This window comes from Diceros bicornis, chromosome 20, assembly GCF_020826845.1.
Source record: "Diceros bicornis minor isolate mBicDic1 chromosome 20, mDicBic1.mat.cur, whole genome shotgun sequence".
Taxonomy (NCBI): Eukaryota; Metazoa; Chordata; class Mammalia; order Perissodactyla; family Rhinocerotidae; genus Diceros; species Diceros bicornis.
Window position 1 is genome coordinate 54,605,639 of NC_080759.1, and position 12,732 is coordinate 54,618,370.

The 12,732-nt window shown below is 40.9% G+C and overlaps 1 protein-coding gene across 3 annotated transcripts in view; it reads left to right on the forward strand.

Annotated features, from left to right (window-relative positions):
• The window catches only part of SEMA5A (semaphorin 5A), a 465,422-nt gene that overhangs the window by 202,355 nt on the left and 250,335 nt on the right, over nt 1–12,732 (forward strand). For 2 of the 3 annotated variants that reach the window (XM_058564359.1, XM_058564361.1), the window contains one exon: nt 9,497–9,596. In XM_058564359.1, the coding sequence (XP_058420342.1) occupies nt 9,497–9,596 (100 nt within the window). Of the gene's footprint in view, nt 1–4,318; nt 4,420–9,496; nt 9,597–12,732 lie in introns of those variants that run through there. The other variant, XM_058564362.1, reaches the window with a different exon arrangement.

Genomic DNA, 12,732 nt, shown 5'->3' on the forward strand with positions numbered 1-12,732 from the left:
TTGTTGCAATTGTAAATGGGATGGTATTCTTAATTTCTCTTTCTGCTACTTTGTTGTTAGTGTACAGAAATGTAACTGATTTTTGTATGTTGATTTTGTATCCTGCAACTTTACCATATTCATTTATTACTTCTAAAAGTTTTCTGGTGGATTCTTTAGGGTTTTCTATATATAAAATGATGTCATCTGCAAATAGTGACAGTTTCACTTCTTTCTTTCCAATTTGGATCCCTTTTATTTCTTTGTCTTGCCTGATTGCTCTGGCTAGGACTTCCAGTACTATGTTAAATAGGAGTGGTGACAGTGGGCATCGTTGTCTGGTTCCTGTTCTTAGAGGGATGGCTTTCAGTTTTTCACCATTGAGGATGATATTAGCTGTGGGTTTGTCATATATGGTCTTTATTATGTTGAGGTACTTTCCTTCTATACCCATTTTATTCAGAGTTTTTATCATAAATGGATGCTGTATCTTATCAAATGCTTTCTCTGCATCTATTGAGATGATCATGTGATTTTTATTCTTCATTTTATTAATGTGGTGTATTACGTTGATTGATTTGCGAATGTTAAACCATCCCTGCATAGCTGGAATAAATCCCACTTGATCATGGTGTATAATCTTTGTAACGTGTTGTTGTATGTGATTTGCTAGTATTTTGTTGAGGATTTTTGCATCAATGTTCATCAGTGATATTGGCCTGTAATTTTCTTTTTTTTGTGTTGTCCTTGTCTGGTTTTGGTATCAGGGTAATGTCAGCTTTGTAGAATGAGTTAGGGAGCTTCCCCCCTTCCTCAATTTTTTGGAAGAGTTTGAGAAGGATAGGTATTAAGTCTTCTTTCAATATTTGGTAGAATTCACCAGGGAAGCCATCTGGTCCTGGACTTTTATTTTTGGGCAGGTTTGTGATTACTGTTTCGATCTCCTTACTGGTGATGAGTCTATTCAAATTATCTACTTCTTCTTGATCCAGTTTTGGAAGGTTGTATGATTCTAAGACTTTATCCATTTCTTCCAGATTGTCAAATTGGTTGGCATATAGCTTTTCATAGTATTCTCTTATAATCTTTTGTATTTCTGAGGTGTCTGTTGTAACCTCTCCTCTTTCCTTTCTGATTTTAGTTATTTGTGCCTTCTCTCTTTTTTTCTTGGTGAGTCTAGCTAAAGGTTTGTCAATTTTGTTTATCTTTTCAAAGAACAAGCTCTTGCTTTTATTAATTTTTTCTATTGTTTTTTTGGTCTCTATTTCATTTATTTCTGCTCTGATTTTTATTATTTCCCTTCTTCTACTGATTTTGGGCTTTGTTCTTTTTCCAGTTCCTTTAGGTGCATTGTTAGATTGTTTCTTTGAGATTTTTCTTGTTTGTTGAGGTAGGCCTGTATTGCTATAAACTTCCCTCTTAGAACTGCTTTTGCTGTATCCCATAAATTCTGGCATGTCGTATTTTCATTTTCATTTGTCTCCAGGTATTTTTTGATTTCTTCTTTGATTTCTTCGTTGACCCAGTCGTTGTTCAGTAGCATTTTGTTTAATCTCCACGTATTTGTGGCTTTTCTGATTTTCTTCCAATAGTTGATTTCTAGTTTCATACCATTGTGGTCAGAAAAGATGCTTGGTATTATTTCAATCTTCTTAAATTTATGGAGACTTGTTTTGTGGCCTAATATGTGATCAATCTTGGAGAATGTTCCATGTGCATTTGAAAAGAACGTGCATTCTTCAGTTTTTGGATGGAATGCTCTGTATATATCTACTAGATCCATCTGTTCTAGTGTGTCGTTTAAGGCCAATGTTTCCTTATTGATCTTCTGTTTGGATGATCTATCCATTGGTGTAAGTGGAGTGTTAAAGTCCCCTACTATTATTGTGTTACTGTCTATTTCTGTTTTTATGTCTGTTAATAGTTGCTTTATATATTTAGGTGCACCTACATTGGGTGCATAGATATTTACAAGTGTTATATCCTCTTGTTGGATTGTTCCCTTGATCATTATGTAATGCCCTTCTTTGTCTCTTTTTACAGTTTTTGTTTTAAAGTCTGTTTTGTCTGATATGAGTACTGCTACCCCAGCTTTCTTTTCATTGCCATTTGCATGGAGTATCTTTTTCCATCCCTTCACTTTCAGTTTGTGAGTGTCTTTAGGTCTGAAGTGTGTCTCTTGTATGCAGCATATATATGGGTCTTGTTTTTTTATCCAGTCAGCCACCCTATGTCTTTTACTTGGAGCATTTAGTCCATTGACGTTTGAAGTAGCTATTGATAAGTGTGTACTTACTGCCATTTTTTAACTTTTTTTTTTCTCAGTGTTTTAGTAGTCCTTCTCTGTTCCTTTCTTCTTCTATACAGAATTGATGGTCACTTTAGTTTGTCCTCTGTCTGAAAGCTGTACTCTTTAACTCCCCTCCTCCCTCCTTTAATGTTTTTCATATCATATCTAACCTCTTTTTTGTGCATTTGTATCCATTACGTTCTTATCTTGGAAATAGATAATTTTTCCTATTTGTGGTCTTCTCTTTTCTCCTTAAATCAGTCCCTTTAACATTTCTTGTAGCACTGGTTTCTTGGTGACAAACACCTTTAATTTTTGCTTGTCTGGGAAATTTTTGATCTCTCTTTCCATTTTGAATGATAACCTTGCTGGGTAGAGTATTCTTGGCTGTAAGTTTTTTCCTTTTAGCACTTTAAATATATCGTGCCATTCTCTTCTAGTCTGTAAGGTTTCTGCTGTGAAGTCAGCTGATAGCCTTATGGGGTTTCCTTTGTATGTAACTTGACATTCTCTTGCGGCTTTTAGGATTCTCTCTTTATCTTTAATTCTGGACATTTTGATTATGATGTGTCTTGGTGTGGGCCTCTTTGGGTTTATCTTGTTTGGGGCTCTCTGTGATTCCTGTACCTGGATGTCTGTTTCCTTCCTTAGGTTAGAGAAGTTTTCATCTATTATTTCTTGAAATAGATTCTCTGCCCCCTTGCCTCACTCTACTCCTTCCGGGACACCTATAACACGGATGTTAGTGTGCTTGATGTTGTCCCAGAGGTCCCTTAGACTGTCCTCACTCTTTTTAATTCTTTTCTCTTTTACCTGTTCTCCTTGGGTAATTTCTTCTAGTCTTTCGTCCAGCTCACAGATCCGTTCTTCTGTATCCCTTACTCTGCTTTTGAGTCCCTCTAATGAATTTTTCATTTCCAGTATTGTATTCTTCATTTCTGATTGGTTCTTTTTTATATCTTCCATTTCTTTGTTGACATTCTCACTGAGTTCATCTATTCTTCTCCCCAGATCAGTGAGCATCCTTAACACTCTTAGTTTGAACTTCTGTTGGGTAGGTTGCTCATTTCTGTTTCACTTAGTTCCTTTTCTGGGGTTTTGTCCCGTTCCCTTACTTGGAATGTATTAATTTGCCTCCTCATTTTGCCTCTTTCCCTGTGCTTGTGTCTACGTATTAGGTAGGTCAGCTACATCTCCTGCCCTTGAATAGGTGACCTTATGTAAGTGATGCCTTAGGAAGCTTCCAGTGTGCTTCCCTCAGTTCTCAATGTCCCAGGGGTGACCCCTATGTGGGCTACGTGTATCCTTCTGTTGTGGCCTGTTTGCTCTCCCTGTAGGCACCCAGTGAGTCCGAGTTACGCTCCTGGCCAGCTGTTGTAGTGCTCAGCTGCTTGTAGTTGTTGTGGGCCCTTCAGTCTCTTTATCAGGTGTTGGGAGCCCCAGCACAGTTGGCTGCAAGTTCTAATACCACATTTGTGTTTCAGTATTTCTTTTAAGTGAGTAGGCCCCCAGCATGGCAGTTTGTAGGCTCAGGGCCTTACAATTGCTGTAAGCTTCTAGCCTATTAGGTCTCTTGTCAGCTCTCTGAGGATTGCAGCTGGGTGGGGCTGGCCTCAGGCACAGGAGCACCCAATTGTTTCAGGCTTTGGAAGGTGGGGCAAACCCCCTATGTGGGTCTTTGAGAAGCACAAGTCTTCTGCAGCTGACAAGCCCTGCCGCCCACAGGTCCACACACACAGTCAACACAGTCCTGCCCTGTGTGTGCACCCCGACCTCCCCAAGTGGACCTAGTCTCTCCACGGCAGGAGCCCCATACTCTCCACCCACTCCTTGTGCACACCCTGCCCCGCTCAAGTCGGCTCAGTTGCCAGGCTGCAGAGAATCCAGTCACCAATCTATGCAGGCCCACAAGTTGCCTGAGGGCTTGTTGTTGGGTGGGGCCAGTCTCTAGGGTGGGCTGCCTGCCCTGGCTGAGCTGGATTAAATCGGTGCTCTAGCGGGTGGAGCAGACCCTGGGCTAGCAGGCCCCAGAGAACTCCAATGGCGTCTGTGTCAACACGCCCACACCAGGCCACAACAATGGCCGCCACCAATGTCCCAGCCCCTGGAGAGGTCTCACCCCTCACCGAGATGCACTCAGGGCCTATCAGGTGAGTCTCTTTTCACCACAGCACTGTGCACCTTTCTTCCTGGTGATTTTAGGTTACTTTCTGAAACAGGTGAGTTTTCGCACAGGGCCCTTTAAGAGCCGGTTTTGGTTTCTTTGTGAACCGGTTTTTCTGGGGGTACTCCCCAATGTTTTAGTAGCAGGCAAAGTCAGATATTCTGCCGCTGGTCTGGATTGTGCTGGGTCCACAAAATGCCCACAGCGGGGGCGCTCCCCGGCTCAGGGCCCCGCGTCTCCAGGGAGGCTGTGCACCTGTGAGCTGCTCCCGGCGGCCGTGAAGCTGGCGGCTTGTGAAGGCGGCGTTTTTCTCTCCGGAAGGGAGTCTCTGCCTCTTCCACCTCAGTTAGGATTGTCCGTTGTTGCAGGAGTTCCTCTCATCCAGTTTTCAGTTCTGTCTCAGGGGTGATTTTTCCACGAGTAGTTGTAAATTGGCTGTGTCCGCGGAAGGAGGTGAGTTCCGAGTCTGCCTCCGCCGCCATCTTGTCTTCCCCTCTATAATGATTATTTGGACCAAATTTATTAGTACTGACACATGTTCATAATAATAATTGTTTCTTGAACCTGCTGCACTGGGTTCTTTTTAAAATTGAATCAGTGCACTTTTGAGAGACTATTTTACAAAACACTCATGGGTGCTTATGAAGTAGTAAAAGAAGGCAAGTATGAATCATTGTGGCTAATTTTGCAATAGAAAATCATTGCCAGAGGCCATATTTCAACAGCTGTGTTTGTGTCATGAAGGATTAGCTAGATGATTAATATCAAATATTAAAGATTATCTACAAGGTATTCAAGTTGAAATTACAGGTTTTATGTTACTATTTGACTTCCAAACAATGGTAATATTGGCTGCCATATTTAAGTTCCATTTCATCATATGGTTCTTTCAGCAAGATCAGAAGAGAGAAATAGGAGGAAAAAGGTAAACCCATTGTTTTGGGGAAATGAGGTGTATTAAGGAAGTTAACATTATTGAAAATTGTACCTCCCTGACTCACCATATGCTGCGTGCCCTCCCCTGCCCTCCTCACCTTCCCTGACCTGTCTTTGGCATCTGGCGAGCTTGTTTACCCGCACTTGCCCCATGTTAAGACCCTCTCCTCTCCTGCCTTACTTGACTCTGTACTCTCCTAGCCCTTCTGTATCCATAGCTGTTCATTTTCTAATTCCTGTGAAAGCAGCGTCAGTAATTTCTTCGTGCTACTATTGAAATCTGTTATTGTGGTGGCAAATTCCACTGATAGAATTTCTGATGTTAAACTTGTTGAGCCATTCTTTGTTTCTGGGATAAACCCTGTCCCATATGAAATAGAGTGTGTGTGCATCTGTGTGTGTGTGTGCTTGCACGTGTGCGTGTGTGTTATTTGCTAATACGTGTATTTTTTAGGAAAGTTTTCAGCCGTGTTCTTAAATGAGGTTGGCCCATGATTTTGTTAATATTGTTGTCCAGCCTTAGATCAAGATTATCAAGATCATAATAGCCTCAAAATTGCATTAGGAAGCTTTACGTCCTTGTCTAATCTCTGAAATGACTTGTTTAAAGTTAGGATTATATGTTCCTTAAGAAGTTGTTCAAATTTACATGTAAAACTGAGCCTGCAGCCTTTTTTGACAAACTGTACTTGTGAGTTTATTATGCATTGTGTTTGGGTGTTTGAAACCGTAATAACAAAAGAGTGTATTGAAAATGTTTTTTTAAAGGTTTTTTTAAATGAGAGGAATGTGCATATACTTACAGGCACAGGGAAGGGACTTGGTAACATTGGAGATTTAGGGGACAAAAGAGGACAAAATTTAGGGAAAGGATTAAAGAGGACGGAAAAGATGGAAATGAAGCAAAGTTGGAGGGACTGGTCTTTGAAAAGAGGATTTGATCTTATAGGGAAAGTTGAAAGGACGGGTATTGATACAGGCATATTTTCAGTTAGAGAGATGGGCTGGTGTAGGAACTTTCTCCCAAGGCCCTCATGGTATCCAGTAAGATAGAAGGACACTTAATATGCAAAGTGAAGATAGCCAGACCTCCTGGAGGAATGCACAGGAAATCAACAAAGAAGATAATATGCAGATTAGCCAACTTTGATCTAGTGTTAACCATAAAAATATACAGTTTTAATGGGGAAGCTCATTAGAAATTTAAAGAAGCAAAATTGAACAATATTGACAGAGCTATATGCTGTTAAATCATTTTCCCCTCTCTCTATGCCTCCTTTTATTATTTGCGAGTATTTTAGGAAGTAGTGTAACCCTCCCTGTTCCTAGTATAGGAACGAAAACCTGAACTTTCTCTCTTCCTGGTCCCTATTGGCTACTCTTTTCCAATTCTTCTAACGGAAAAGAAAGATAAATGCGTGGGAAAAGAGTTAACTGGCTTTCTTCTGATGTCTTTCATAGTCTTCTCTCTCCTTATGTCGCTCATTTTTCCATTCCTCTGGCAAAAACGTCAGTCCTTGCTCTTCTGTTATTCCCTCACACAACCTACTCACCCTCAACACCTTGAACATGACATGTGTGCCTAGCTCTAGAAGCTGAGTTTTGGTGACTAGACCCCTAGACTTGTATTCAGGAGCCTTGGACCCTAAACCTGGCATGTGTGGGTTTCCTGTCTGTGTGATGAAATTCTTGAACTAAAGCAAGTCAGTTGACACTTCTAGGTCTTAGAGATGCATAGCAATGGCTCTGAGGCCAACATGCCTTTGGGAATTTTTTATAGGTAACATTCTACATAGTTGCACCTGAACCCATTATCTTTCTCTAAAACCAACCTTACCTCCTGGCATCTATGTCTCAGTCATCACTGTTCTCCTCTTCATTTAATCTTGAAACTATTTTGTTATCTTTAATTGTTCCCTTTAGCCTCATCTCCATCAGTTATCAGGCCATTCAGGCTTTCCCATCACATCTTCCTTTTGCATTTTTATAGCATCTAGAAATATAGCCGCTACCTAAATTGTATGGTTTTTAGGATTTTTTAAAATCTAATATTCTTGCCTCCATTCTCTACTCTTTCCTGACTATCAGTGGCCAGTTCAGATTCCTAAGATATTTGCTTTAATGTATCAAGTGCTTGCTGGAAAACTTTTCAGAGCCTTTCTGTCACAGATGAAGTCAAGTCCCCATTTTTTAACCTGTAAGTTATTTAAATATTTTTAAATATTTTAACAGTTATATTTAAATACACCTTTCAGTTATCTTTCCCAGTGGTTTCTTGAGTTGTTACTGCTTTTCCCTTTCTCTGTTCCCCCTTTTTCCTCTTACCTTTCATGTTTAAATCTCCTTTCCTTGAATTCACTTCCTCCTTCTTACTCTTTCATTCCACGCATTTATTATTGCCTCTCACATTCAAGGTACTGTGCTCTGTGCTGCAGGCACCACAGTGAACTATGCAGACAAAAGAACCTTAGGATCTGTCTCCTAGGACAGAAAAACTGATCAGGGCCATGATGGGAGTGAAGATGAGCAATACCAATGATGGCCATCGGGGGCGTCATGGTCTCCCATGTTGCTCTCCTGTTCCCTCTAGAACACATCTCTGTCGTAAATATGTGGTCAAGTCTTTCTCTTCGTTTAATCTAGGTCCCCAATCTTCTCTCCTTTGTATGCATGAATACTTCCTGTAACTGTACAAACACCTGTAAAATTCTTGTATTTATAGATACTGTGTTAAAGAAAAGATTAGTGCTACGTCTCGAACTAAATTATAAACTCCTAAAACAGACCATTGATTAACAACTTTTTATAGCTCCAGGGCTTTGTACATACTTTACTATCAATAAGTAATTTTTCAATTGGCTTGCCTATAAAATGAAGAAATTTATATAAAATACTAAAAAGAATCAAGATATCATACACATTAAAATTTCAGAAACCAAACACAGCTCTCTATATAACTCTACCTTGGTTTCCTCTATGCAGAATAGAACTTTCAGTTCACGTCATTTTTTCCCCCAATAACTGGTAGTAGAGAAATGCCATATTTATTATACAGAGATATTCCTTGAGAAGAATCCATCTCAACCACATCAGCAAAGGCATTTCTACAGGACACATTATAGGACATGGGTACATTTCCATATTAGATCTCTTTTTAGCATCTGCTTTTGTTGAAAGGAATTATTCCTGTGCTCCAGATTTTTTCCTCAAACCAGTAACTTTGTTGATTTGACAGTTGTCATGTGCCTATGTAGTCAGTGTGATATCACTCAAAATATTAAATCCAAGAAAAAAAGACAATCAGATAACATGCTTAATTGTCAAGGATAATGATGGTGTGGCACAAATGGCAGGCAAGTCCCCGAATATTTTTTCAGTATCAGAAATGAGCTAATAAAAAGTTGCAGAAATGACTCATGAAGCAGCATTGTATCCCTCTTCACATAACTGTCATTTTATAATAACTGGACTCTAGGCTAAAGGCCATTTAATGAGATTTAATAGTGCTTGCAAAAAATCTGTCTCTGAAGAGTGGCTGTTTCCTGATTTTCCTTAGAAAAAAAAATGCAAATGAAGCCCGGAAGTAACTACAGATTTCTCATCCAAGGAGGACTGAATATGTTTAAAAAGTCTCATCATGGGGCCAAAACACAAACCGAAAGGACAGTGAAGTGGAATGTCCACTTTGAAAGAAGGCAGATGGTGCTCCTGTGTTTGTCCTCGTGATTCCTTTCGTGATTTTTCCAAGTCTTCGGCTCTTTCCAATCGAGTTGCACAGGAAATGGTCTTGTTTGCATTCAGTATTCCTCTGACAAATTGTGTGAATGCTGTTATTTTCTGCCCAGCCCAGAGCCAAAAGGAAAGTGCACATCTGGCTTGTAAATTACCACCAAGCATCGATGCCTTGCTCGATGTTTATTGGTGGCTGTCCTCTGTGTCTTACACATTCTCAGCGTGGATTATGTGACATCCTGATGGAAATCTCCGGTGGCCTCTAAATGATCACATCGGGGGACCTTCAAATCCTCTTGGAAATGTAATGTTTGCTACCTGATGTGCGCTCTCTGTGGTCCCCAGAGGAAAATCATTCATTTTTATCTTTTTATTTATTTATTTTTCCTATTTAGAAATTGGCCCCTGGTTACGGGAGTTCAGAGCGAAGAATGCTGTGGATTTCTCGCAGTTAACATTTGACCCAGGACAGAAAGAGCTTGTTGTAGGAGCAAGGTGAGAGATCTTATGTTTTGCCACCGCAGATATTTTCAGACTTCATTTTACATCTGTGCAGTTACCCATGAGCTTCTCTGCCATAATTGATGAGTGCTAAGTAATATTTCTTCTGAGAATGAAATACAGTATAAGAGTGTCATAAAGTGTACTACTAATAAATGAATGACTATTGCTCTTTATGGCAAGAGTTTATTGGGCCCTTCCCATGTGCCAGGAACTGTTCTAACATGAATTAATTCATTTTTTCCTCCCATGAAAGCTGAGAGGTAGGTATGGTCAACATGCTTATTTTAGAGATGAGGAAATTGAGGCAGAAAGTGGATAAATATGTTGCCTGGGGACATATTTATCGTGTCTAATAAAAGATGAACCCAGGTTTCAGACCCAGACAGTTTGACTCCAGAAACAATGTTCTTAACTTCTCACTGCATCCTTCAGTAAAATTCTAGTGATCAAGAGACCTCGATGTCCAGTCCAAGGTCATCGTTACCTTTCTTTGTGTCCTTGATTAGGCCATTTGCCAGTCAATTGAGAATTCAAGGAAGTTGTTATTATTTATGTCTCTTAAGGTGCACATGTTCCTGTATCCAAGTCAACATTTGACGTTCCAGTTTGACAATGAGGCCAGTGGACCACAATCAGAACAGATCTTGAGTTGTTTCCCTCATATTTACCGTTATTACCTCCTTAGAAAACATGCATAGTCCTTGCATTCTGATCAGCTATCCTGCTAGTGTATTTTGAAGATGATGTATAAAAAACACTTTATATCTATCTCTTAGGAAAAATGACATTAAACTGGAAGAAAGAGGCCATTTGTAGATTTGGACTATTCTGGCATCCAAAGAAAGCACTCTGGGCAGTGGAGTGCTCACATCTCTTTTGGCCAAATTTACTAGATTATAAAATATATTTTCATAGCAAGAGACGTTGTGTAGTTTCCACATAGACCTGAATGAAGCTAAATTTGGCTTAGGCTTTAAGACAAACATTGAATAGTTTCTAGAATCATTGCTTTGGCTCTTAGATCTTAAGGAGTCCTTGTGCATCCACCTGACACTTGAAGACGTTAAGATGTGTGGTCTTAACTTTAAAGGAATAGACAGAAGTTGGCTTAGTTCCTGGCACTGAACATGTCACCTGCCTCTCTTTTGATGTTTTTGAGTGGGCAGTGAGTACAGATTGGATGGGCTTACCCTGGTGTACTTTTGCTTACTTCAGCCCATTGGGAATACATGGGGGATTTCTGATGCTGACTTCCATCAAATTCCTCACTGGGAGACTGAGCTACATATTGCAGCGGTTGTTAACTGGTCTCCTGGCCTCCAGATTTTCTCTTCCTTCTCTGCACACCATGGCCGAAGTCATCTTTTTAAAATGCTCCCCTTCAGTAGCTCCCATTGGATAGATGCTGGCTCATTGGTGTGGCCCACCAGACCTTCTGCCTTGTGGTCCCACATCCTTTACAAACTCACCTTTTTTTCATTCTTACATAGTCCAGGCATGTGGAATTATTTATGTTGCCCACAACTGTAAATGCACTCTTTCTTGCCTCTAGAATTTGGCGACCTCTTTTGCTTTTCTGGAATACTAGCTACCCACTTCCCTCCACCCTAAGTTATCTACTTGGTGAAATTCTACTCATAGTAAGGACCTAGCTCAAGGGTCTTCTCTTGGGCCTGAACGTCCACATTCCCTGCTCTGTGTGGTCCTGTGAGCACACCTGCTCTCTACCTTCATTACTGCACTTATTGCATTAGTTCTTGACAGGTGTCAACCCCCTTTATCAGATAGTGGTAGTTGATGTGCTGCTCTTTTCTTTGTTTCTCTAGAGTGTAGTACAATTTCTCCTCCTGGTAGAAGCTCAAAGATGCTGTTGATTCAACATATATATTTCCAGGATTTGATTTATATATGTGCCTCTCTGCATCTGAGTGGACACTTAGGGGAGAAGGGGTCAGAGTTGTAGCAGATTTATTCTAGATACCTGCATTTGGGCAAGGGCATAGCAGACTCTACATCCCAACCAAAGCTCCCCCATAGGGAAAATAAGCACTTACCCTGAGCCAGGGAGGAGGGGGCCCTTTGTTGGGGTAGTAGGTGCAAATGTGCCCCCAACTGGTGTAGCTGAGTCTTGCATCCCTCATTCAACTCTAAAGAAATTTGGAAAAGGTTTTCTTGTGAGCTCGACTTGAATTACTCTCTGTTGTTTCTAGGGGTCTTCTAGACCCCTGCGTGAACAGGCCAGCACCACCTGCATGCATGCGTCTGCAGGTGGTTGGCTTTTGGTCATTGACGTAGATTCTTCCAAAGGCTGTGAGAAGCCACTGAGCAAATTGGGACTGGGATGAGATGTCTCATGGCCCTGTCTTGCCTGGAGACAGTGCCTGGGAATTGTCCCCAGGGGATATCTGTCCCTGAAAGTCTCCATCCTAGTGTCCCTGAAGGCCTCCATCTCCGTGTTCTTGGAGGTCTCCATCCCAGCATCTCTGAAGGTTTCTATTTCAGCATCCCTGGAGATCTCCATCTCAGCATCCCTGGACGTCTCCATCCCAGTATCCATGGAGATTTCTATCCAAGTGTCTCTGGAGGTCTCCATCCTAGTATCCATGGAGGTCTCCATTGTACTATCCCTGGAGATCTTTATCTCAGCATCCCTGGAGGTCTCCATCCCAGCATCCCTGTAGATTTCTATCCAAGTGTCTCTGGAGGTCTCCATCCTAATGTCCTTGCAGGTTTCCATTGCAGTGTTCCTTGATGTCTCCATCCATCTCATCTCACCACAGTCCCAGCTCAGCCACATCCGGAGAGATTGGACCAGCCACTGAGTCAACCTAGCATGCAGTATGGTGAGGTGACCAGGAGCATGTAGGATCTCCAGACTTAGCACATAAAGTCTAGGATGCACAGTTACATTTGAATTTCAGATGAGCAACCCTTGCAGCATGGGCTGTATTTTTGATTCCAGAACAGTATGTGGTGCACTGTAGACACTCAATAAACAAATGAAAGAAAGAAAGGGGTAGACTGGCTTGCTTACCTGCGTGACTTGAGCATGTTTCAGAGTCTAATTTTCTCATCTTTAAAACTGATGTAATTATTTCTACCCCTTTCAGCTGTTGTGAGGATTAAA